The sequence below is a fragment of the Elephas maximus genome, chromosome 6, assembly GCF_024166365.1.
Source record: "Elephas maximus indicus isolate mEleMax1 chromosome 6, mEleMax1 primary haplotype, whole genome shotgun sequence".
Taxonomy (NCBI): Eukaryota; Metazoa; Chordata; class Mammalia; order Proboscidea; family Elephantidae; genus Elephas; species Elephas maximus.
Genome location: NC_064824.1, coordinates 57,230,676 through 57,258,424, shown reverse-complemented (window position 1 = coordinate 57,258,424; position 27,749 = coordinate 57,230,676). Strand labels below are relative to the sequence as shown.

Sequence of the window (27,749 nt, the reverse complement as noted above, 5' to 3'; positions counted from 1 at the left end):
TTGGGCTTTATTATGTCAGGCTTGTAGTATGACCAGAAAGAAATTGTCCAAGATGGTACCTGGCTGCCACTGATGACTGCCCTGACAGGGAACACAACAGAGAATCCCTCATGGAGCAGGAGAGCAGTGGGATGCAGACCTCAGATTCTTGTAAAAAGACTAGACTTATGGTCTGACTGAGACTAGAAGGACTCTGGAAATCATGGTCCCCAGACCTTCTGTTAGCCCAGCACTGGAACCATTCCCAAAGCCAGCTCTTCAGACAGGAATTGGACTGGACTATAAGATATAAAACGATACTGGTGAGGAGTGAGCTTTTTGGCTCAAGCAGACACATGAGACTATGTGGGCGGCTCCTGTCTAGAGGTGAGATGAGAAGGCCGAGGGGACAGAAGCTGGCTGAATGGACACGGGGAATGCAGGGTGGAGAGAAGGAGTGTATTGTCTCATTAGGGGGAGAGCAGCTAAGACTACATAGCAAAGCATATATAAATTTTTGTATGACAGACTGACTTGATTTGTAAACTTTCACTTAAAGCACAATAAAAATAAAAATTTTTTAAAAAAGGAAAGAAATTGTCCAGCTATCATAAAACAGAGGCATCTTTTTAAGAGATTTTGTGTGCATTTTTTTTTTAAAGAATAAACATAATCACTCCTACGTCTCTGAATGTTTGATTTTAGTCTGCTTTTCAGACTCCTCTTGTTTGGTGAAGAAGTCCTAGTGGCAGAGTAGTGAATCACTCAGCTGCTAACCAAAAGGTCAGCAGTTTGGACCCACCAGCAGCTCTGTGGCAGAAAGATGTGGCAGTCTGTTTCTATAAAGATTTACAACTTTGGAAACCCTATGGGACAGTTCTACTCTGTCTTGTTAAGGTCTCTATGAGTTGGAATTGATTCAACGGCAATATGGCTTGTTTAGTGTATCTTTTAACTATCAGAATCAGCAGTGATTCCAACTGTGTTCCACTTTCCAAATTTCTCATTCTTCGTGTTTCCCTTAGGAGATCCTGTCCATTCCCCAAGGCACTCAACAACTATTTCTAAGCCAATAGTTAAAATAGATAGTTCCAGGTTCTAGCTACCCAGTAGACAATCTGCACATGAAAGTTCTTTTCAACATGTCCAGAACTGCTTCCCCATTTCCTCCTGTTCCAGATACCTCAGAAGAACTAAAGACAGCTCTCCCTAACTAACCCCCAACCCCATACATGTTCTGACAAAATTGATCTCCCAACACCAGGCACCTAAAAATGGAAGTAAATAAACCTAATGATTAAGTATGGGGAACAAAGAAGTGATAGCAATAATTCTCTCTCTCTCCCCTCCCAGCATGTTCCCATGCCTGATTCTAGGGCAAGATATATTCATTATCTAGGAAATCTCCCCTTGCAAATGGTTGTTGTAGTATTGGTAACCCCAAGGCCTAACCCTACTGCTGAGTTTTTGCAGAGGGTGGAAGTGGAGGAAGGTGTCAGAAGTGTTAGATTTCTTTGACCTAGGCTCGTTTAATTCCAAAACCCTCTTGAAGAAGCAAAGACCTAATTGTTATTCATTCAACTTCATCTTACTTAAGAAGACAAATTTTCACTAGTTCTCAAAAAACCTTTTTTTCTGAGTAAACCTCATGATCTGTACCCAGAAACTATAGGATCTGTAGTTGTCTTTAATTCCCTGTGTATTCTAAATTAATGTTCTCATTATGTCTAAACAACAACAACAAAAAAAAACCAAATGCATTGTTTTCAGGTCGATTCCGACTCATAGCAACCTTACTGGACATAGCAGAATTGCCCCATGGGGTTTCCAAGGAACAGCTGATGGATTTGAACTTATGACCTTTTGGTTAGCAGCTGAGCTCTTAACCACTGCGCCACCAGGGCTCTTCACTTTGTCTACACCTCAGCAAATTTAATATGATGTGTACTTCTCTTTTTTCCCAAGCTGAGATCATCATAAACAGAACTCTAGAAACTGCCTGTATATACCCCAAACCAGTTGTCTTCTTATATTCTATTTCAGTTATTATGAAGAGACCATACAACTTGTCTTCCAAGCTATAAACGTAGGAGTCATTTCAAACCTTCTCCTTCTCATCTGCCTCATTCAACAACTTTGTCAATTTTACCTCAGAATTCTCACAAAGCAGGCTGTCTTCGTTGACAGCTGTCTTAGTTCAGGTCCTTATCCTTTTCCCCCCTGGATTATTTGCACAAGACTCTTCACTGGTCTCCATCATCAACTTTCTTTTCATCCCATTTTCCACACTTCTGGAACTGTTGTTGTTTGCCGTCAAGTGGATTCCAACTCATGGTGACTCAATGTAACCCCATGTGTGCAGAGTTTTCCTTAGCCTAGGAAAGCAGAAATATACAGGAGGACTCATACTCTGTTTTGTTGAAAAAAAAAATTTCAGTTTTGTTAAGCTGTTGATTATTATCTAATTATCTCAGGCCAAAGGGATGCACAGTATGGTCCAGCCCAGGGACTTTGCTTCAGAGATCTTACGTGGAGAGATGATCAGTCCTGAGAAGTCCTAGGGTCTTGGTTCCCTGGGCAGATACCATTTGAATACAATGTAGAATCGAGTCAGTATCATATCAATTGCTAAACAACAGACGGGCAAATTCACGGAAAAACTGGACCCAGAAATTAAGAAAACGATGTTAGTCATGGGAAATGTAGCAGAGTGGTGGAGCCGAATCCAGATGGGAATGGGTTCAAGAGTGAAGGGAAATTAGGAAGTAGGGAACATGCAATTTTGAGAAGTATGGCAGAGATGAAAAACTAGAGGAAGAAGGAGAAGAAGGATTTTTTTTTTCTCCCCCAAGGGAAGGGGGAAAGAGGTTTGCAGGTTTAGAAGCTGAGGAGGAGAAAAAAAAAAAAAATTGAACAGAGGAGTTGATGATGCAAGGGAGAGATGGGGGTAACTAATGGAAAAAGATATTGGAGAAGATGAGAGGAGCAGATCTAAGGCCACAGAAAAAGGAATTAGGTTTGCATAGGGTAGGGAGGTTGGGGGAAGGAGATATGGCTTTCTCTCTAAGGCCACAGTAGAGGAGGAAGACCTACATAAAAGAGAAGAGAACAGAGAAGTACTTGAAGATGTTTGTCTATACCTGATGGCCGACAATTTCCTGTTGACTAGAAAGCAGGGTCTTCTGTGGAGAAAGACGGGCAGGGGATGGGGTCTCAGCTTAAAAAGAGTAATAAAAATTGGGACAGAACAATGACCTACATAAAACAATTGTAGAAGAGACATACATGGCCAGATGAAATCAGAAGCCATATATTTGTAGTGAAATCACCTGGAGAATTGATTGATTTCCTCTACCTATTCTCAGTTAATAAAGTTGAGGAAAAGGAGAACCACGAAAAAATGAAAGATAGGAGACCCCAGGTTCAGGGTTGGCCAGGTAATGCAACTGAGGAGCAAGGGAAACTGAGGGTAGACCAGGCTGGATGGAGAAGGGAGAAGTAATTGAGAGGTTGACAAAAAAAGAAGTTAAGAGAATGAGGTCAAAGAGGACGTAAGTTCGAGGGAGGGGGAAAGAAAATTAAAAAGTATGAGGTGTGATTGGAGAGTAGCACATCATAGAGAGAGATTTTTAAGAAATATCACATTATACCACACAGAAGCAGCAGCCTGTTTCATGATATTAGCATAAAAAATGAGACCCTGCATCAGAGTTACAATGGAAAGAATATACCTTCTCTTAGTTCAAATGACTTAGTAATGAAACATTGTTGAAATTAGTTATTTGCCTAAATTAGACCAATTTATTAGCATGTCAATTCTATTGTAAATCTAATCATTTTTTGAAAACTAGTTTAACCCAAAGTAATCCACACTGATAATATATACTTTGGGTTTTTTTTGGTGCCTGAGGTAGGCATGGAGAGGAGAATTTTTCAATTACATGATTGCACAGAACCATTCATTTTACTTACATTTTTAGCAGGACAGAGGAGTCCAGAATCAGGATGTTTAAATATTTAAACCCTACCTTTGGAAGGGTTCACTTTGGGCTTGGGTTTGGTATTGGCAGCCTGAGACAAAGAATGGAAATAAACAAGACCTTCATACTCTGGCAAGGGACTGAACCTGGATTGGGTGGTATTGTCCACCAGAAGACCCAGACTCTGGTTCATTTTTTGAGATTCACTGTATGCTCATGGGCAAGTTGGGTCCCTTCTTTTGGCCTCCATCTTCTTATCGGTAAATGAAGATGGCACCTAACACTTCTAACACTCTATAACCCTTCTTATAGACCCATTTGGTGAGATTTCCTTTGTGGAATCACTTGATGTCAGACTGGACTATTAGAGAAGTGGCCAGGATTGGAAAGGATTAAAAAACAATTTTAAAGGACTCCTTTGCCAATGACACGAAGCTCTGTCAAAGCTTAAAAGAGCAGCGTTGCTTGGCTCTGGCTTGTGTTTTCTGGTTCCAGAGGTCCTCACTGCTCAAGTTAAGTGACTGGAAGCACACATAGTTTAAAGAGTCTTAATCCAGGAGGTGGAGCCCTGGTGGCACAGTGGTTAAGAGCTCGGCTGCTAAACAAAAGGTTGGCAGTTTGACCAAAAGATAAGCTAGATAACTGAGATCTTCTAAAAATTAAACACTTATGCTCATCAGAAGACTTCACCAAAAGAGTAAAAAGAGAGCCTACAGACTGGGGAAAAAATTTTGGCTCTGACAAATCTGACAAAGGTCTAATCTCCAAAATCTATGGGAAAATCCAATACCTCTACAACAAAAAAGACATATAGTCCAATTAAAAAATGGGCAAAGGACATGAACAGATACTTCACCAAAGAAGATATTCAAGCAACTAACAGACACATGAGGAATGCTCATGACCACTAACCATTAGAGAAATGCAAATGAAAACCACAAAGAGATACCATCTCAGCCTGGCATTACTGGCACAAATCAAAAAAACAGAAAATAACAAATGTTGGAGAGGCTGTGGGGAGATTGGAACTCTTATGCAGTGCTGGTTGGAATGCAAAATGGTACAACCATTTTGGAGAACGACCTGGCACTTCCTTAAAAAGCTAGAAATAGAAATACCATACCCACTACTAGGGATATTTCCTAGAGAAATAAGAGCCATCAGACAAATAGACATATGCACACCAGTGTTCATTGCAGCATTATTCACGATAGCAAAAAAGATGGAAACAATCCAAGTGCCCATCAATAGGTGAATAGGTAAACAAACTATGATAGATACATACACACAATGGACTACTACACAGTGATAAAGAACAAAGATATAATCTCACAACATGGGTGAATCTAGTGGGCATTATGATGAGTGAAATAAATCAATCACAAAAGGACAAATACTGTATGAGACTACTATTATAAAAACTCAGAAAAGGTTTACACACAAAAAGAAACAATCTTTGCTGTTTACGAGGGAGGGGAGGGGAGTGAGGAAAAACAGTAGACAATAGATAAGTGGTAACTATGGTGACGGGTAAGACAGTACACAAAACTGGGGACGCCAGCACAACTTGACCAGGGCAAGGTCATGGAAGCTCCATAGACACATCCAAACTCCCTGAGGGACCAAATTACTGGGCTGAGGGCTGGGGACCATGGTCTCAGGGAACATCTAGTTCAATTAGCATAACATGGTTTATAAAGAAAATATTCTGTGTCCTATTTTGGTGAGTAGTGTCTGGGGTCTTAAAAGCTTGTGAGTGGCCATCTAAGATACTCCACTGTTCTCACCCCATCTGAAGCAAGGGAGAGCAAAGAAAACCAAAGACACAAGGGAAAGATTAGTCCAAGGGACTAAGGGACCACAAGTACCACAGCTTCCACCAGATTGAGACCAGCACAATTAGATGGTGCCCAGCTACCACCACTGACTATTCTGATAGGGATCACAAGAGAGGGTCCCAGACAGGGCTGCAGAAAACGTAGAACAAAATCCTAACTCACACACCCACTAAAAAAACCACACTTACTGGTCTGACAGAGACTGGAGAAACCCCGAGAGTAAGGCCCCCATACTCTCTTTCAACTAGTACTGAAGTCACTCTTGAGGTTCACCTTTCAGCCAAAGATTAGACAGGCCCATAAAAGAAAATGAGACTAAATGAGCACACCAGCCCAGGAGCAAGGACATGAAGGCAGGAGGGGACAGGAAAGCTTGTAACTGGGAACACAATGTCGAGAAGGGGAGAGGGCTGACATGTCGAGGGGTTGGCAACCAATGTCACAAAACAATATGTGTATTAATTGTTTAGTGAGAAACTAATTTGCTCTGTAAACCTCCATCTAAAATACATTAAAAAAAAAAAGCACACATTAAATAAAATCACATTCGTGGCTTTTCTTGAAAAAAATCAGAAGTTTAGCAATAGTAGGCTTACATGTCCTCCCAGTTTGCCAGTTTCCACCTCTCCCCCTTTGCCCATTTGCCTATCTGACTTCTGTAGGTACGTGAGGGGCAACCCTAGAATGGCAAATACCCAAGTTAGAAGCCCCTTCTCCGTGGCCCCTTAGCACCTTCTGATGTCCTTGATAGAGCCAGCAAGAATCAACCATGTTGTAAGCACCTCTTTAGCTGCCTCTCAAACTAGAAGACAATGACAATGATACTGTCTTTTCCACCCAGTGTCTTGCTCCCATCACAATACCTGAGGTGAAGGGGCAACCAGCAGAATAAAAGGATTCAAAAAAAAAAAAAAGTTTGGCAGTTTGAATCCACCAGCCGCTCCTTGGAAACCTTATGGGGCAGTTCTACTCTGTCCCATAGGGTCACTATGAGTTGGAATTGACCTGGTGGCAACGAGTTTGGTTTTTTGGTTTTAATTCAGGAGCTGGTGATAGACAAATATTATAGGAGGGACCTAGTTCACTAAGAGGAGCCTTTGAAAAGAAGGTCTCTGGCCATTAAACTCAAAATTAGAAATCTGTCAGGTTGCACCTCAACCAAGTGATCAAAGTTAACGCCACCGGTGATGAGACATTTTGAGCCGATGTTCCTCCTGAGGGGCGCACACCACTTCTGTGGTACTTTTGCCAAAAAAAGGCATAACCTAAATCCAATCTCGAGGAAATATCCGACAAACACAAACAGGGACTATTCTACAAAAGGGCTGGACAGTACTCTTCAAAAAGTGTCGAGATCATGAAAGACAAAGAATGACAGAGGAACTGTCACAGATTAAGGGAGACTTTTTTTTAAGGAGACATGACGTCTCAGTGCAATATATCATCCTGGATCACATCCTGGAAGGGAAAAAGTATTTTAGAGGGATAATTGGCAAAATGTGATAAAGTCTGCAGATTCGTTGTTAGTATTATACCAATGTTAATTTCCTAGTTTTGATCACTGTACTGTGGTTATACGTTAATATTTCGGGAACCTGGCCCAGGGATACAGACATTCTTTGTACAGGTTTTGCAACATTTTTCAAAGTCTGAAATTATTTCAGTTCAAATGAAAAGTTAAAAAAAAAAATTAAAAAGAGAAGTTGCAGAAGGCAGCGAGCCAGCCCCTTCCACGGGATCTAGGCAGACGGTGTCATCACTGGGCTGGACCCTCCCGCCCCGGTCCTCCCGCCAGGGGCTTCCGCGGTGGGAGCGGTCCTGACGCGAGCTCCGCACTTCCGAGAAGCGAGAAGCGCCGCCCCGGGCCCTGTCGCCAGGCCGCTGCCGCCCGCCGCCCAGCCCGCGCTCGGCGCCCGCACCTGCTGTCATGCCCCGGGTAGCCCTGCTCGCTCTCCTGCTGCCGCTGCTGGGCCTCGCCGCCGCCGCCGCCGCGGGTAAGCTGCCCCATGCCGCGCTCTGTCCTCGGCCTGGGAGCCCGGGCCCACGCCCTCCCCGTCCGAGGGCGGCCCCGGAGGGGTTGCACCTTGGGCCAAACATCTTGCCCTCACCTGCACGCCCTCCTCATGCGGCCCTGTGGGCCCTAGTGTCTGATCATCCCCAGATCGCAGTTCAGGGGCCTCCAGAAGAGTGTCCCTGGGGAAGGGAGGTCGCCAAGGATACGAGGGGGTCCTCTCGCCACCACCGTGTTCACGTCCTCAGCGCAAACGCCACTTCTCGGAGAGGGCCCCTAAAGTGGAAGGGGATAATTGTCAGAACAGAGGAACATAGGTCCGACGTCGGGCAAAATTCCAGGGCCATTTGGGGCTGAAATGAGGAGCCTGGAAGTTGGCGGCGATTTCCCCAGCTGCGTGCAGCGGGGGTGGAGTGGAGGGAAATGGCCCCATGGCCTTGTTTGTCCATTTGGACGGTGTTCATGCTGTTGAAACGGGAAAACAGTCCAGCCAAAAAAACTCTGGATCGAAGAGGGACATGAACACGCAGAACTTGGATTCCACATAAATCGTGTGATTTAAAATCTGTAAGTCTAGTCTGCTGTTGTGCAAGTAATAATCTGAAAAATGACACAGTAGTCATTTCCAGAATATCTCTTGACAAAAATAGACAATTCTATTGAATATGAATTTGGTTGGAAAAAAAATAAGTTTCCCATGCAAGCGTGTCAAAAAATTTGTTGATGAGGAAACCCTGGGGAAGCCCTCCATCCAAAAATATTGATTGAATAATTCTAGGAATTAAAGACAAAATAAACAAAAACTAAGTGAACACTTGTGTGGGTTTGAATAAAATGATTATGTAAGAGGTGGTTTTGTTTTTCTCCTGAATTTCAATGCCATTTTATGATGAGTTCCTGCTCCAAACTTGCTGACAGGATTATTTTAAAGGCAGTAGCAGCGTAGTAAGCAGCTCAAAAGTTGTAGACAAATTCAAGGCTTTTTTCCCAAAAGCTTTTGTAGACCAGCATTTATGACCAGTTATGCCATTTGGTGCCTATCAGAGGAGCAGAAACAAGATGTGTGGATTTTCACACAGTTTGAAAAAACCAAACTAAACCCATTGCTGTCCAGTCGATTCTAACTCATAGCGACCTTACAGCGACCCTATAGGACGCAGTAGAACTGTCGCATAGAGTGTCCAAGAAGCACCTGGTAGATTTGAACCCCTGATCTTTTGGTTAGCAGCCACAGTACTTAACCACTATGCCGCCAGTGTTTCCACACTGTTTAGACTGAGTGATTAATGTTGTCTAAGACTGGACTAGAGATTCTGCAGTGGAGGGTGGAGTGCTTCTGGGCACTCCTTGTGCCATATTGCATGCCCTCATTACATGTGCCAGTGATATCTAAACTCCCATTTAAGCCATCCTCTGTTGCCATACATTCTTACTTTACACAAGTCAAAAAATACCTTTCTTTGTCAGATTTTTTTTTTTTTTAAGCAGTTTCTAGATTTCGATGTCCCTTCTTTTCAGCAGAGCTGTTTTGATCAGCAAAAGGGAGCAGGCTGTCTTTGGAAAAGCTTGTTCTTTTTCCTTTTATAAATCCAGTATGGATACATAAGCTTTCAAGAGCTTCAGAAGAAGTTCATTTTGAATAAATTAATGCTATTAATTAAAGAGCTTCTCAGTCAGGAGGCTTTAAGGATTAAAAAAAGAAAGAGCATGAGTTTTGGAGTTAAGCACCAACTGTGTGTCCTTCTTCAAGTTACCCAACTTATCTCCACCTCAGGAAAATGGAGGTAATGCTTATCTCATAGGGCTATTGTAAGCATTAAATGAGAAAAATACATCCAGTACCTATTACAGGCATGGGAAATCTTGGTTTCCTTCCCTTTGCTCTCTTCCCACAAAATGAGGGGGAATTTCTGCAACTAGAAAACATCGTATGTTATGTTGGATGTTGATAGGTTACTGAGCACATTCAAATACATGACCAAATGTTATAAAAAAAAAAAAAAATGTTATAGGGCTGAAAAACTACAGTGTATGTTTTACATCAAAATACCTCACAAATTCCCTCTCCAGACATGATCAGAGTCATATTTGGTTTGGAACCAAGTCAGAAAAAGAGCTTTTGAAGCTTATCACAGGATTATCTGAATGTGACCACCATCACTCCTTGCCATGGCGTCAATTCTGACTCATAGCGACCCTTTAGGACAGAGTATAACTGCTCCATATGGCTTCCAAGGCTATAATCTTTATGAAGAGCTCTGGTGGTGCAGTGGCTAAGAGCTTGGCTGCTAACCAAAAGGTCATCAGTTTGAATCCACCAGCCACTCCAGTTCTACTCTGTCCTACAGGGTTGCTATGAATCAGAATTGACTTGGTGGGAATGAGTTTGGTTTGGTTTTAGTTAATCTTTATGGAAGTAGACTGCCACATCTTTCTCCCTCAGAGCAGCTGGTAAATTTGAACCACTGACCTTTGGGTTAGCAGCCAAGTGCTTAGCCACTGTGCTACCAGTGCTCCTTAACTGAATGGCAAGATCTTAATTAAAAACAAGACTCTGTTATTGCATAAAGAAAGTATAAATTTAATGTTGATAATGAAATCATTTTTACTGTCTATTATTTTGGCATTTGTTAGTGAAAGTAATCTTATATTCTTAGTTACTATATTGGAAATTACAATGGACAAAATGTTCTATAAATTCCTGATTTCTATTGCATCCCCTTTGAAACGCTATTCTGAATAGGTGTTTTTTGCACATTGGGTATGATCATCAGATGTTTATTGAGTCTCTGATTTCCCACAGGTGGCATGGGATAAATGCATATACGCATGTTCTGTGGGCATCACATGAATCAGAATCTAGTTTACTAATTTCAAATTCCCATAGCCTACAAGCCCTAGGGAAAACCCTGGTGGTATAGTGGTTAAGTGCTACAGCAGCTAACCAAAGGGTTGGCAGTTCAGATCCACCAGGCGCTTCTTGGAAACTCTATGGGGCAGTTCTACTCTGTCCTATAGAGTTGCTATGAGTCGGAATCGACTTGATGGCAACAGGCTGGAAACCCTGGTGGCACAGTGGTTAAGTGCCATGGCTGCTAACCAAGAGGCTGGCAGTTCGAATCCACCAGCTGCTCCTTGGAAGCTCTATGGGGCAGTTCTACTCTGTCCTATAGGGCTGCTATGAGTCGGAATTGACTCAGTGGCAGCAGGTTTGGTTTTTTGGTTTACAAGCCCTAGAGGAAGTGCCTGTTTTCCTCCCTGACCCCATCTTTCACTGCCCTCCGGTCATTCACTCTGTTTTCCCACACTGATATTCTCAGTACTCAAAACACCTACTGGTCCTTCTACATAGACGAGCTACTTCTGGTTCCCCACCCCCCCAGCATTCAGATCTCTATTCATGTGTCACCTCCTCAGAGAGGCATCGCTGACCCCTGAAACACACCAAAAATGTTCCTCCTCCAGCCTCACATTCTCTACCACGTCACCAAGCATTATCTTCTTCAAAGTACTTAACCATATCTGAATGTGTCTTGTTCATTTGTCTTCTTGTTTGTTGTAACCCTTGCCAGAGGGAAGCTCTGCCATGACAGCAGGGACTTCACTCGTTTGTGCGTTGTTTTCTTTTGATTTGCATCTCTGCATTTTATTCTCATTTATAATAAAAGAATGAAAAAAAGTAGGTGAGGGGATAATTGGATTGCACCTTATTTGAAAGTACATTACTTCTGCCATGAACTTATTTCATAATTGAAATCAAAGCACTAAATCATCATAATTTATTGATGTGATTTTTTTTGACCCTTATTTCAGGGGAAATTATCTCAGGCGTATTGGAGAGTTTTTACAAGCTTTGAACTGTTAAAAACCAAAAACCAAACCTGTCGCCATCGAGTCAATTCCAACTCATAGTGACCCTATAGGACAGAGTAGAACTGCCCCATAGAGTTTCCAAGGTGGATTCGAACTGCCAACCTTTTGGTTAGCAGTTGTAGCTCTTAACCACTGTGCCATCAGTTCTCCTTGAACTGTTAATAAATGTTTCTTTTTCTTCCAATGAGGCATTATTTCAGGACTTCTTGTTTTATTGTTGAGAAGCTTTTAAACATGTGCTGCTTGTGTGTTGAAAATTCTAGTTTTGTAACAGGATTGTCTTCTACAATTTTTCATTATATACATTGAGTAGTGCGTTCCTTTCGTGGATTATTTTAGGTTTCGAGGGCAAATCTGAAAAAATGAATCTATAAGAAAATGGGCCAGTGATACCCAGTGAGAAAGGTGTAGATTAACACTGGCACTCTGTTCTATGAGTCATTATCTGATAGCTATTCTGAGGAGGGGAGGGTGGGCAGAGGTGGGAGTGGACACCTTGGAAGCTAGGTTGGGAAGGAGTGGGTGATGTGGAGGAGGGATGGAGTGTCAGAGTGGCTGGATTTCCATGGCATTTAGGGAGACCTTAAAGCCCAGAGTACACCAGGATTAGTCAGGAACTTGGAATATCCACTCCCCCACCATCCCATATATAATAAATGTAATAAACAGCACCTCTCTTCCTGTCTGTCTCTACCACAGTTGCCCGTGTCAAAGGTAAATGGTTGCAGACTCATATCTTAATGGAAGAGCAAAGGTCTTATTGTTAAAACATAATTTGCTTTTGTTTTTCTTTTGCTAACATTTAGAACAAGTATGTCTCAAGGGGAAACCCTGGTGGCGTAGTGGTTAAGTGCTACAGCTGCTAACCAAAGGGTCAGCAGTTCAAATCTGCCAGGCGCACCTTTGAAACTCTATGGGGCAGTTCTACTGTATCCTGTAGGGTCGCTATAAGTTGGAATCTACTCGATGGCACTGGGTTTGGCTTTTTTTTTTTTTTTTCTTGATGTCTCAAGGATCACCTCCTCTTATGCTGCGCCTGGTTGTTTAAAAAAGACAAATTATAAGTGAACAGAGAGTTCTAATAGAATTGACTGGTACAAAATACTCCTGAGGATATGACATTTTATTCTTTTAACACATGGTAATTTTAGGCAGAGGATCTATATGGAAATTTTTGGAGTTATGTTAAGTACTATCTCTTAAAATTTTCACCAGGCCTCTAAATTTCTGTACATATGAAATCCATAAAGAGAATTATAAAATTATAAAGCCTATGAAGAGTCATTTAGGTACATAATTAATAACACCCTATCCTTTGGGGCTGCTGTGAAGAAAAGCACTTCGCAGAGAGCTTTGTGGGCAGGTTGTTAATTATAATGGGATTATAGCAAAGATACTTAGCATTAAAGAAGACCTTAGTTCAGCCTTCTGCTCATGAGGTGCATGAACCCCAGCAACTTTCCTCACAAGAGTTATTCGGCCTCTATTTAAGCACTGTTCTTCTCAGAGTCAAAATAGATCTCTTGAGTAGTGCTTAAAGCTTATTTCTGGGGCACACACTCTGACCTACAGCATGAGAAGAGGGGTTCACTCCTGGAGTAACTGGAGCTACTGCTAAACTTAGCCTACAGAGAAGGCAATTGAAAGTTTTGAGGAAGTGAGTTAACAATCTGTTTTTGTTTTATTTTTTCTGCATATAACTTCTTTATTGACTTTTGTTTTATTATGTATTGCTTGTTTAGTTATTCAGCAATAGTCTCAGAGTCATTACAATTATCATTTATCATCATCGTGGTCACCCCCATCTCAGGGGACATTGTACTTGCTATTCCCTCTGTCTGATCCAGATATCCAGTGGCATATTCCTTCAGCTCTTTGTTTATATGTCACATTTATAATGAGATCTTTCCTAGACACCTTCCCAAAAGTGCGTGAGAGATCGACTGCTAACCAGAAGGTAGGCAGTTCAAATCCACCAGCTGCTCCTTGGAAACCCTATGGAGCAGTTCTCTATCCTACAGGGTTGCTATGAGTTGGAATCAACTTAACAACAAAGGATTTAACCTTTACCCCCCCAGTTAGGATTTTGCATCTCTGTTTTAACTTTTCTGTCTAGCACTCATCACCATCTGTGGTTGTCAGCCTCCAAGATGGCCTTCAATGATTCCTGACTCCTAGTATTCATACTCCTGTGTAGCGCGCTCCAACATTGAATAGTGCTGACCTATATAATCAAATGAATATTGCGGAAATAATGGAATGTAACTTCTGTTTTTTTTTTTTAACTTCTGAGGCTCACTCCCCCCGCCGCTCTCACCTGCTGTCTGTGGGGGAAGCCACCTGCCATGTCTGAGAACCCTCAAGCACACTTATGGGGGAATCTACCTCGTGAGGAACTGAGGCCTCCTGCCCACAGACAGCGCCAACTCACTATCCATATGACTGAGGCTCCCTTGAGGGTGATCCTCCAGCGCCCCTTAAGTCTTCAGATGGAAGCAGCTTTGGCCAATATCTTGACAGCAACTTCATGAGAGACTCCAAGCAGGAATCACTCAGCTAACTGCTTCTGAATTCCTGACCCAGGGAATCTGTGTGAGATAATAAATGCGTCTAATTTTGGAAAGCTGCTAATTTTGGAAATCATTTGTCACATAGTAATAGGTCATTAATATACCATTTAACATTATTTTATTTATTTATCTTGCTTTTGTCTACCTGTCTTAACTAGAATATTAGCTGCAGGAGATCAGGAATATTTCTCCTTTTTGTTCACTGTAGAATCCCCAGCACCTAGAACAATTTCTCCATAACAACCCCCAGAGATATGTACTGTTGTCCCCATTTTACAAATAGGGAAACTGGGACACAGTAAGGTTAAATAACATATCCAAGATCATGTAGTCAGAGCCACACTTTTCTGCACTGTGTAATGTGCTTAACCAGAGCTCTGCACTGCCCCACTTCTGTGCACGGTGTCCTGTATTATGTGCAAGACAAAATGATAGTTATTATTGGGGGTATAGCTGAATTTAAGGCATGGTCTCTACTCTGATGCAGTTAACAGTCCAACTGGGAAAACAGAAGAAGTATCAGATAACTACAACATAGAGTGGGATTTGATGAGTGTCATATGAATGTGTATTGGCCATGAAAGGGTAACTCAGCCTCTTTTCCAAGAAGAGTGGCTACCTGTGGTTCTTATGCTTAGGTCCCATGGTTTGTGCCATATGACGTTAACCACCCTAGCCACAACTAATTGAAATAGGGATAATTGCCTAAGTCAAAGGCTGAGTGGACAGTAGCACAGAGGGTTGCTGGTATAAGAACTCTAAGAGGCCTATTTGACTGCTGAGATAGTATACTTGGCTTTTTTAATACCCCATGTATCCTTACAACAAATCTTGATTATCTGGGGTAGCCTGAGCATGTCTTTAGTGCTGTAACCAGAAAAGACCCCTCATACAGAGTAGAGTACAAAGTCCTGTAGAAGTTCAGAGGAGTCAGAGGTTACAGGAAGGAAAAGGTTGGATATTTCATGGAGAATTGACACATGACTTGTCACAGAAAGAAAAATATACTTTAATAATAGATAACTAGAGATCATAATTCATTGTCATTTATAAAGTCTAAGAACTACAAGTATACAAAGATGTAATTTGTATATTTTATTTGACTTGGGTGGTGGTGTGGGTTGAACTGTGTCACCCAAAAAGATACGTTAAAGTCTTAATCCCCAGTACCTGTGAATATCACCTTGTTTGGAAATAGGGTCTTTGCAGATATAATCAAGTGAGATGAGTTATGTCTTTCACAAAGCTGTTTCTCAGCAAATATTTGTTGGCTGGAGATGGATAGAGAATTATTGAAAACTTGTTCAAAAGTGTAAAAGAGGGAATTCTGCTCTGACTGTGATCGAGTAGCCTGTAGCAGACTAATATTCTCACTAAGAACAACTAGAAAATCTGGATAAAATTCCAAAAGAATCGTATTTACAGGCATCAGATTGCTGCTATGGCAGTTCGTTGAGGTGAGTCCAAAATTCTTTGTGCTATTTTTCCCCTTCAGAGAGTTGTTAAAATCATAAGCAGCTAAAAACAGAGCTGAGTTTTTGAAAGTCTCATTGAGTTAAGGAGACAAATATTTGAGTTTTATCTCACAAGGAGGAGGGATGCTAATTAATATCCACATTTTAGTTGGGATCCATGGATATTAGCCGTCTCAAAGACTTAACACCTTCTCAAGTTAACTCAATCCCTGACTGGATTCAGGCGACCTTCACTACTCTAGCTGCCTACCATAATTCTTTCTGGAGGAGGATAACATCATCTAGGGCCTTTACAACTTTTCCTATACAATGTTTGGCATTTGATGAAAAATTACCGGGCATAAAAAGAAACAGTCCAAGGGGTCGGAGGATACAGGCCAACAGCTGACCTAGAAATTAGAGTAATCAGAAATGGACTTTAAAATAACTGTGAATAAGAAGTTCAAGAAAACAGGTAATAAGATTGAGAACTTAACCATAGATCTGAATTCTATAAAAATATAAACAAATTAAAATTCTACAACTGAAAGATACCTGACATTATAAACTCAGCAGATGCGTTGTATAGCATATTTGTTACAATTGAAGAGTAGATTAGTGAACAAAAAAGAAGAATATTATAGAATGGAGAGCCAAAAGTATTAAAAATATAGAAAAGAGCAAAGAGTATATACAGGACATGCTGAAAAGTCTAACATATACCTCATTTGAGTCAAGAAGGGGAAGAGAGACAGAATGGACCAGACGAATTACTTGAAGTGATAATGGTCAAAACTTTCCAAAGATGACAAATGACATTAAGTCACAAATTCAAGAAGAAGTGCATTAAATTCTTAGCAGGATTAAAAAAATAAAAACAACATACTAGGCATACTACAGTAAAACTGCTAAAAACCAAAGACAAAGAGAAAAATCTTAAAAGCAGCCAGAGTGGGGAAAACTCATTATTTTCAAAATAGCAACAATGATAACAATGAATTATCTACTATAATAACTAAAGCACAAACAGCAAAAGACAAATAAATGGGACCTCATAAAAATTAAACACTTTTGCTCAAAAAGTCCATCAAATGGGCAAAAGGCAGTCTTTTTAACAAATGGTGCTGGCAAAACTGGATGTCGATTTGCAAAAAAAACAAAAAAAAACAGGACCCATACCTCATACCATACACAAAAACTAATTCAAAATGGATCAAAGACCTAAATATAAAATAAACTGTAAAGATTATAGAAGAAAAAAATAGGATCAGCACTAGAGACCTTAATACATGCCATTAACAGGATACAAACCATAACTAACAATGCATAAACTCCAGAAGACAAGCTAAATAATTGGGATCTTCTAAAAATTATACACTTAGGCTCATCAAAAGAGTTCACCAAAAGAGTAAAAAGAAAAACTACAGACTGGGAAACATTTTTTGGCTATGGCAAATCTGACAAAGTTCTAATCTCTAAAATCTGTGGGAAAATCCAACACCTCTACAACAAAAAAGACAATCCAATTAAAAAATGGGCAAAGGAAATGAACAGACACCTCACCAAAGAAGACATTCAAATGGATAACAGACACATGAGGAAATGCTCACGATCACTAGCCATTAGAGAAATGTAAATCAAAACCACAATGAGATACCATCTTACCCCAGCATGGCTGGCACAAATCAAAAAACAAAATAGCAAATGTTTGAAAGGCTGCCGGGAGATTGGAACTCTTATGCCCTGCTGGTGGGAATGCAAATTGGCACAACCATTTTGGAAAATGATATGGTGCTTCCTTAAAAAGCTAGAAATAGAAATACCATATGATCCAGCAGTCCCACTCCTAGGAATATATCCTAGAGAAATAAGAGCTGTCACACGAATAGACATGTGCATACCCATGTTCACTGCAGCATTATTCACAATAGCAAAAACATGGAAACAACCTAGATGCTTATCAACAGATAAGCAAACTATGGTATATACACACAATGGAACACTACACAGTGATAAAGAACAATGATAAATCTGTGAAGTATCTCACAATGTGGGTGAATCCGGAGGGCATTATGCTGAGTGAAATAAGTCAGTCACAAAAGGACAAATATTGTATGAGACCACTACTATAAAAACTCATGAAAAGGTTTACACACAAAAAGAAACAATCTTTGATGGTCATGAGGGAGGGGAGGGGTGAGGAGAGAAAAACACTAGATAGACAATAGATAAATGGTAACATTGGTGAAGGGTAAAGCAGTACATAATATAGTTTGTACAAGGCAAGGTCATGGAAACTTCGTAGACACATCCAAACTCCACCATGGTCTTGGGGAACATCTAGCTCAATTGGCATTACATAGTTTATAAAGAAACTATTCTACATTCTACTTTGGGGAGTAGTGTCTGGGGTCTTAAAAGCTTGTGAGTGGCCATCTAAGATACTCCACTGGTCTCACCTTGTTGGGAGCAAGGGAGAATGAAGAAAACCCAAGACACAAGGGAAAAATTAGTCCAGAGGACTGATGGACCACAACTACCACAGCCTCCACTGGACTGAATCCAACACAGCTAGATGGTGTCTGGCTAACACCACTGACTGCTCTGACAGGGATCACAATAGAGGGTCCCCGACAGAGCTGGAGAAAAATGTAGAACAAAATTCTAAATCACAAAGACCAGACTTACTGGCCTGACAGACACTGGAGAAACCTGCATGTATGACCCCGGACACCTTTTTAGCTCAGTAATAAACTCACCTCTGAGGTTCACCCTTCATGCAAAGATTAGACAGGCCCATAAAACAAAATGAAACTAAATGGGCACACAGGCCCAGGGGCAAGGAGTAGAAGGCAGGAGGGGACAGGAAAGCTGGTAACAGGGAACCCAAGGTTGAGAAGGGAGAGTGTTGACATGTTGTGGGGTTGGTAAGCAGTGTCACAAAACAATATGTGTACTAATTGTTTAATGAGAAAAAATAAAGGTCAGAAACTTTGTGAATATAGTAAAAACTATTGTACACTTTAAGTGGGTGAGTTGTATGACCTGTGAATTATATCTCAATAAAGTTGTTTTTTGAAATAGCACAGAAAGAAGAAAACGAGTACAATAAACCTTTATGCTATTAAAAAAAAAAAAAGCTTGTAAGAGTTCATTTAAAATACAACTATTGGTCTCTTCTGTCTGGAGCAAAGAAGAGTGAAGAAAATCAGAGTCTCAAGGAAACAATTAGTCCAAAGGACTAATGTACCACATGAACCACACAGCCTCCACTAGCCTGAGACCAGAAGAATTAGATGGTGCCTGGCTACCACTACCAACTGCTCTGATCAGAATCACAGTAGAAGGTCTTGGACAGAGTAGGAGAGAAATGTAGAACAAAGTTCAAATTCATAAAAAAAGACTAGACTTACTGGTCTGATAGAGACTGGTGAAATCCCTGAGACTGTGGCTCTTAGACACCCTTCAAATCTGGAACTGAACCTACTCCCGAGATCACCTTTCAGCCAAACGATAGACAGGCATATAAAGTGAGGAACGTGCTCCTCAGAACAATCAACCATACAAAACCAAAACGGAAGCATTTGCCGAAAAACACAAAGTTCAGAAGACAGGAAGGGGCAGGAAAGATGGGTGAATGGAAACAGGAAGCTCAGGAAGGAAGTGGGTAGAGTGCTGTCACACTAAGGGAATTGTAACTAATGTTACGGAACAAGATGTGTATAAATTGTTGAATGGGAAACAAATTTACCCTGTAACCTTTCACCCAAACCACAATAAAATGTTTTTAAAAAGTTAAAAACTTTTGTTCATAAAAAAACTTTACCAATAAAGTGAAAAAACAAGCAACCAACTTGGAAATCATATATGCACTAAGAATCTAATAACCGAAATATATATAAAACTCCGACAACTTAACAACAACAACCAAAAAAACCAAATAACTCAATCTTAAAATAGGCAAAGGACTTGAATAGACATTTCACCAAACAGGGCATTCGGAATGGCACCAAACCCATGAAAAGATGCTCAACGTCCTTAGCCATCAGAGAGATGGCAAATCAAAACTTCAAGACACCATTTCACTCCTAGTAGGATTGCTAAGATAAAACAAAACAAATGAACAAACTGAAAATAACAAATGTTGGTGAGGACGTGGGGAAATTGGAACCCTTATCCATTGCTGGTAGAAATGCAAAATAGTACAGCCATTATGGAAAACAGTGTGACGATTCCTCAAAAAACTAAAAATAGAACTACTATATGACCCAGCAATTCCACTCCTAGGTATATACCTAAAAAACTGGAAAGCAAAGACTCAGAAACTAGTATTCCAAAGTATATTGCAACACTATCCACAATAGCCAAAAGGGGGAAACAACCTAAATGCCCATCAGCAGGTGAATGGATAAATGAAATGTGGTACATAAATACAATATACAATGGAATACAACTCAGCCGGTAAGAGAAACGAAGTCTTGATACATACTACAATATTGATGGAGCTTGAAGACATGCTGAGTGAAATAAGTCAATCACAAAATGACAAATACTGTGCAACCTCACTTATGTAAAAAGACAACAACAGGCAAATGTATAGAGACCAAAATTCTTAGTGGTTATTAGGGGTGGGAAGGAGGGGAAAAGGGGGAGTTTGTGCTTATGGGGTACTGAGTTTTTGGTTTACAGTGATGGAAAATCACATTGATTAAGGGTAAAAAGGGTTGCACAGCCAATTAATGTAATTGCTGTCAATAAGCTGTACAATTGTAAAAAGTTGAATTGGCAAAAGTTGTGTGATAGGCATATTTATGACAAAAAAAAAAAAAAAAAACTGCTGAGGCTGCTGTGTACAGCCAAACACCTCATGGGATTTAGTTCCTTGGTTTGGAGGTTTAGGGTCATGGTTTCATGGGACATCCCAGTTAATGGGCCTAATAATGTGTTTCGTGCTTCTGTTCTACCTCCTAGTTTGTTGCATAGTGCCTGTGGTCTTAAAAGCTTGCAAGCAGTCATCCAAGGTACAAAAATTGGAATCTATTCGCCTGAAGAAACAGAGGAAGAAGCAGAGTCAGGAATAGAAGGAGGATATGGAATGTGTGGCTAATTGCCTCTGTGAGCAACTGCTTCCTTTGCCATGAGACCAGAGGAACTGGATGGTGCTTGGCTACCATGGGTGAATATTTTGATCAAAGATTCTGTAGAAGAATCCTGATCCAGGGGGGTGGGGGATGCAGAACAAATTTTCATAGAATCCAGATTTTCTGGAGCCAGGAAGGTTGGATGGATCCTGAAACTACTGCCCTGAGATAATCTTTAAATCTTAAACCAAAAATACCCGCCGAAGTCTTAAAACCAAAAAATAGTTTAGCTTAACTAATAAAGAGTGTCTGGTTTGAGCATTGTGCTGTTTTAAGATCTATCTATATTAGATCAAATCGACAACAGCAACTCGAAGGATTAGATAGGGAATTTAGGGAGCAGTGAGTTTATGTTAATATGGATGAATAACTCATAAAAGGAGAGTGAGAATGGTTGTACAACTCAAAGAAAGTAATCAGTGTCACTGAATGTACATGTGGAAACTGTTGAACTGGTGGATGTTTTGCTGTACATATTCACAATGACAATAACAGCAAAAGAGCAACAATGAGACTGATAATGAATTTTTCGACAGAAATGATAGAAGCCAAAACAGTGAAATTGCATCTTAAAGATAAGCTGCCGTTCTAGAACTTTATATCTACATATATATCTTTCAAAATCTACAAAAATATCCTTAAAAATGAAGGCAGTATAAAGACATTTACAGAATAGCAAGAACTGATGGAACTGCCATTAAACCTGCACTGAAAGAAACACCAAAGTGACTTCTTCAGGCAAAGGGAAAATTATCCATCAGTAACACAGAAATTTAAGAAGGAATGAAGTGCAACAGAGAAAGTAAATGTGCGTTTAAATCTAAAAGAACACTGACTCTGCAAAACAGTAATATAAAAGTAATAACACAAAGGAAGGGAGGTCAATGAAGTTAACGTATTGTAAGATCCTAGCATTGTCTAGAAAGTGGAATATGTACTCATTTACATTAAAAAAAAATTTTTTTCTAATAAATCAGAGTTGTATATTGTGATTTTTAGTGTTCCCATTACAGAAAAAAATTTAAAGAATATGCAATTAACAATCCAAAAGAAAGGAAAAATGGAATATAAAAGTGCTTAACTCTTGCAAAAGATGACAAGAAAGGAGAAAAAAGGAACATAAAATAAAAGAGAGAAATAAGATGGTAAATATAAACTCAAATGTCAGTAATTACATTAAATATTAATGGTAATACTCCAATTAAAAGATAAATATTATTAAACTGGATTTTTTTTAAACAACATATTTTCTGTTTATGAGAATTATAACCATTTTGGAAAAGTGTTTGGCAGTATCTACCAAAGCTGAATATAGTCACACTCTATGGCCCTGTGATCCACTTCTAGAAATATACCCAAGAGTAAGCATGCATATGTGTACCAAAAGACATGCACAAGAACATTCATAGCAGTGTTACTTGTAATGGCCACAAAATGGAATCTACATATTTATCAACAGAAAAGTGGGTAAATTCATATAATACTATTGTTATGGATTGAATTGTGTCCTCCCAAAGAGATATGGTACAATCCTAGTCCTCATACCTGTGAATGTGACCTTGATTGGAAATAGGGTCTTTGAAGACGTTATCAGTTACATTAATATGAGGGTAGTCCTAATCCAATCTGAGTGGTGTCCTATAAAACAGGAGAAGAAACAGAGAGATAGAGAAAAGACAACCATGAGAAAATGCAAGGAACATTTAGGGCTATGAGAAACAGACAAGAAACGATCCTCCCCAAGAGCCTTTGGAGAGAACATGGCCCTGCCAACACTCAGAATCCAGACTCCTACAATCCAGAGTGTGAAACAAAGTAGGTGCTTAAAACTACCTACTTTGTGGTAGTTTGTTATGGCAGCCCTAGGAGACTAATATAAGCATATACAGCATGAATGAATTTCATAAAAGTAATGTTTATCAAAAGAAGTGAGCCATGAAAGAGTTTTCATTGCTATAAAGTTCAAAACTAACCTGTGGTGTTAGAAGTTAAGATAGTGATTACCTTTGGAAGGGGATGTGACCAAAAGGGATTAATGTTCTTTTTCTTCATCTCGCTGATGATTACATGGGTATGTTCTTTGTGCAGATTCACCAAGCTGTTTATTTATGACTTGTGCATTGGATGTATGTTATACTTCAATAAAAGTTTACTTTTTAAAAAGGCATACCAGTAATGGCACTAAAATTGGCAATAAGGTCAGTCCAGTTATATTTTAGGATATAAGAAACTTAGCATGCTTCAAGGACAGAATGAACTCACTGAAAAGGGACGGTTTGAAGATGCTGAAGAGATGGTAATTTAAGGATCAGGAAGAGGTAGGATTTGTTCATTCATTCATGTAGCAAAATACTTTAAATCCTTATTATATTCCAAGAGCTATCTGAGGTGTTGGGGACCCAAAGATTAATGAAGCTAAATCTCTATTTTCAAGGCAGTCAATCCTTAGTGGAGAAGGATACCAATAAAAGCTGTCATTTTTTGAGCACCTTTCTCGTCCCAGGCACTGTGCTGTGTAGTATTGCAGCATCTTACTTAATGTTCACAACAGCCCAGTGAGATAAATTACTACCCTTTTTTTTTCCTGAGAAAACACAGGAATTAGTTTAAGGTCTTATCACCAAGATAAAAAATCTAAATTTGTCTGACTTCAAAGCCATGTTCCTTCTGGTTCTTTACACTGCTGTTGGATGGTGGCTTAGGAGACAGAGAATAGTGTGGTGAAATAACAAGAGAAAGTCAAAATAAATTCCAGTGGTAATGTTTCGGAGAGGGTAGTTCAGATGGATGGCCAAGGCCTTAAAGGGTGAACAGAGAGAGAATAATGTTTGATGATCTGGAAGTGGATTTGGAGAAACAGAAGTTTTCCCGTGAGTAGGAAAAGGCCAGTCTTCCAGAGAAGGTAGAGGTGTACAATGAAACCAAGATGGTGGGGTAGTGATTCTCAGGAAGGGGATCTAAGGGTCTGACTGCTCCATATATAGACTTTAAGCCACATGCTTTTTTTTCAGGCCCTCTGGACCCTCCTCCTACAAAGGTATCTGGTATCTACAGTTCCTGAATGTTTCTGGGCTTCTTTACTGTTTAAATCTTCAGATCATACTGCACACATAATTTTATAACTCGGTTCTTTTACTTAATGTTTCATTATGATCATTTTCCAAAACTGTCAAAGCCTTCCTCTTCCACCACATTTAAACCACTGTAGTGGTAGAGGTCTAGGTTCCCGCCAGAGTTCACAACAACGTAGTCACACGTGTAATGCAAGTGCTCATAAAACAGCAGGGAAAAAAAAAAAAGCAATACAAAATAAATTGTGTCTTGGGACACCTATCCTCAATTGGCTGTGTCTTGGGTGATTTAACTATTAAATTTGGCATCAGGAGGCATGGGAAGGCTCACATCTCAAACACTGGCATAATTTTAAGTAGTCTATTGTATCAAGGTATTGGCCCAGTTGCTATAACAATGATCTGAATTAACAATGGATTAGAAAGACAGTTTATTTTTCACTCTCCTTAATGCTTTTGAGTGTGAGTATTCCAGGGCTGATACTACACCTTCACCTGGGATCCTCCCATGTCACCCATTCCTACCGTGTTTTGACTGGCCACATTGACATGATTACAGATGGCAAACTACCATATGTACATATTAGCCAGTGGAAAAGGAGAAATAGGGAATGGGGAAGTACATGCCTTCCTTTTCAAGGTAAGACCTGTACATTGCACATTTCACTTCTGCTCACATCTGATTATCCAGAAGTTATGAGACACTGGGAAACAGTCCGTCTTGGTGGCCATGTGCTCTGTGTTATGTAAGAAGCTGAGGTCAAGTACTGGGGACAGCTCATGGTCTCTGCCATATTCTGAGTTTAGTAAATCCAGGGTGTTGAATTAATTTAGGCTAATAAATCTGATTGATAAATTCTGATATTTGTAATAGGGTTTTTGTTTATATTAAAATTGTAATACATAAATAACTTGAAAATAATAAAACTTAATTTTTTAAGAAATGTTCCAAACATGAATTCACCATAATTCAAAACCAATGAAGTTTTTTTTAAAAAACCTGTGTAAGCCTAAAAGAGTGAAAGATTAATCTTGTTCTTTTATTCACTGGAATTAAAATTCTACCCTCCTTTCTCCATTTTGGCAGGTGAAATCAAGGTCTTACAGGCATACTTTTTTTTTTTTTAATTTTATTTTGTTGTTGAAAATATACTCAGCAAAACATACCCCAATTCAGCAGCTTCTACATGTACCACTTAGTTGCACTGATGACATTCTTCGAGTTGTGCAACCATTCTCACGCTCAGTTTCTGAGTTGTTCCTCCCCCATTAACATAACAGCCCCCTAAGGTTCCTATCTAATCTTTTGAGTTGCTTAAAAGTTGCTTACAGGCATACTTTTGCTTATAATGCTAATGAAATCCTAGCACCTGGGCTTAAAAATGCATGTCTTCACTTGAACGAGACCAAGAATGAGATGGAGATACCCCTCCACCTTACAGCAATAGAGGAAGAGACATAGTTCTGTTTCATAAAACTAGTTCAAAGAATCCACTTTGAGGAGGTGTTAAATTAAGAACATTCATAAGAACATCAATCTTGTTTTCCTATGCAATATGAAAACTTGTGAATATTCAGAATCTAGCAACTTGTTCTCTGCTGATAAAAATATAAATCTGTAAATTAGTATAATTTGAACAAAGGGATCTTTTAAAACTCTTAAGACTTTCAAAATTGCTACTATGTACTAAGAAGAAAACCTTCAAAGAGAAGCCTGTAATTCTGATTGGTCGTTTTCCTTGATAGTTGTTGCCCTGGCAATAATGCTGTAATTTACATATGTGAATTACTAAACAACCAAAATAATTGTAACTTTGCTCTGTCAAATCAAAAGAGAATCATTGGCGCATTTCTTTTTTCCTACATGTATGATGTAAAAAAACAATTTCCTATTATGCTGATCAATTTCTTTTTTTCAAACAAAGATTGAGAGCCTTGTCTCTAAATTGCCAAGGGAAATTGTTTTTTTTTCTGTGAAAATTTAATATCCAGTATCTGTATCTTTAAGAATTTGTGAAATTGTTATTCTCAGGTTATTTAACAGCGTTTCTCTTTTTCCATATAGACTGCCCTTCATCTATCTGGGTTCAGTTTCAAGACAATTGTTACATTTTTCTTCAAGAAGCCACCAAAGTAGAAAGCATAGAAGATGTCAGGAATCAGTGTACTGACCATGGTAGGGGACTAACTCATTTTTGTTTGCTTATTTATTTTGCAAATTAGTAAACACTGCTCACTAATTTCTTAACAAAATGGTTTTGTCATATCTCACTTTTAACTGGGTCCTTAGAATAAATGTACAACATCCAGTGACTGTCTATTTTGGCTCTACTGTCCAACAGCAGTGTCTAGTTAATGTGTGAACCATGTGTCAGGGACTATGCTAAACACAGCATATACTTTATCTTGTTTAATTATCATAACAAACATACCAGATGGTTTATTATTATTCTTTTATTGAGAGGAGAGTAAGTTCCCTTACTTGTTCAAGGTCACATAGTTAATAATTCTCAGAGCCAGGATTCAAACCAGGGTCTGTCTGATTTTAGGACCAGGGCACTTTGTTATTCTGCCCTGGAAGTGACGTTTCAGTCATGCAATATGGCCAGAAGTCAGTTTACCTGGGACCCTGAAGTCAGCCTGGTAGATAAGCGTATGTTAAAGAAAAATGAGAAAAGCACCATTTGCAAAAGCATGCAATCAATGTTCTCTGTGAAATATATTTATAACTTCACATTGTGAATTAAATAAAAATGTCATTTTTAAAAAGATGTGCTGGGGAACTATTTATATATTTGGCCAAAAGATGTTAAGCACTAATTGTTACAACACATTATCAGCTCAAACTAGAATCATGATATGAGCTGTCATCTTTGTCAACTGAAGTACCTAGGCTGACGATATGAGAGTCTTGATTCTTTAAAGGTGCTTTTTATTACTTTTTGAGATCTGATATCTCTTGATCATTTCATCAAATTCTGTCATAGGCATATAGGTATCACTCCAGCATTTAGAAATACCCTTTACCTAAAAAAACACAATTTCGGACAAACTACCAATATAATTGGAAACCCTGGTGGCGTAGTGGTTAAGTGCTATGGCTGCTAACCAAAAGGTCAGCAGTTCGAATCCACCAGGTGCTCCTTGGAAACTCTACGGGGCAGTTCTACTCTGTCCTATAGGGTCACTATGAGTTGGAATCGACTTGACGGCACTGGGTTTTTTTTTTTTTTTTTTAGCAATGTAATCTTTGAAAGAATGTCAGATTGCATTAGGGATACCTTATATTGAAATCATACACTTACTACAGAAGGAATAAATGTAAGGATATAAGTTTCTAATCCTGTTAAAAAAAAAAAAATTTTTTTACGTGCCACAAATTAAGTACTCAGTACACACTGATTCTCTTTAGAAAATTCTTTCCTGTGAATATTGCTGTTTGAAAACAATACAAAATTTCCAACATGCCAATATAATTTTACTTCAGGGAAATGGAATTAATATCAATTTTGCTGGTTTTACAAGATTTTTAGAAAATTAGGTTTGCCCTATATCTATTTTCTCTCCTTTTTTTTAGCCATTTGTATTAGGTAGACATAAACAATAATAGGTATCATATTGGAGGCTGAAAGCCAAAAGACATGTATGTGACTGTACTTTTTATTAAGAGCCACAGGATTGACGTTCATCAATGAGGTTTAATACTTATCTCAAGCATTCAGTTGAGCAGCTGTTTGCTATACAGGCATAATTAACTGGTGTTGACTGATTTCCCCTGAAAAACAATTGTAGTTACTTGTATTTGTTATTTTTCTTTAGCAAACAAAGCAGA

The 27,749-nt window shown here is 39.4% G+C and overlaps 1 protein-coding gene and 1 long non-coding RNA gene across 3 annotated transcripts in view; one reads left to right on the top strand and one right to left on the bottom strand.

Moving 5' to 3' along the window:
- The window catches only part of LY75 (lymphocyte antigen 75), a 157,746-nt gene that overhangs the window by 113,300 nt on the left and 16,697 nt on the right, over positions 1-27,749 (top strand). The window contains exon 35 of the mRNA XM_049888785.1: positions 25,983-26,093. Coding sequence (XP_049744742.1) covers positions 25,983-26,093 — 111 coding nt within the window. The remainder of the gene's footprint in view (positions 1-25,982; positions 26,094-27,749) is intronic.
- Positions 60-25,990, bottom strand: LOC126078320 (uncharacterized). Of its 2 annotated transcripts, none has more exons than XR_007518025.1 (4): positions 22,392-25,990; positions 14,113-14,269; positions 7,906-8,084; positions 60-2,354 (listed from the first exon to the last, which is right to left on the bottom strand). It is a non-coding gene; the product is annotated as an uncharacterized LOC126078320 (long non-coding RNA). The 2 variants fall into 2 exon arrangements; XR_007518024.1 differs by having other exon boundaries at positions 182-2,354; positions 7,906-12,717.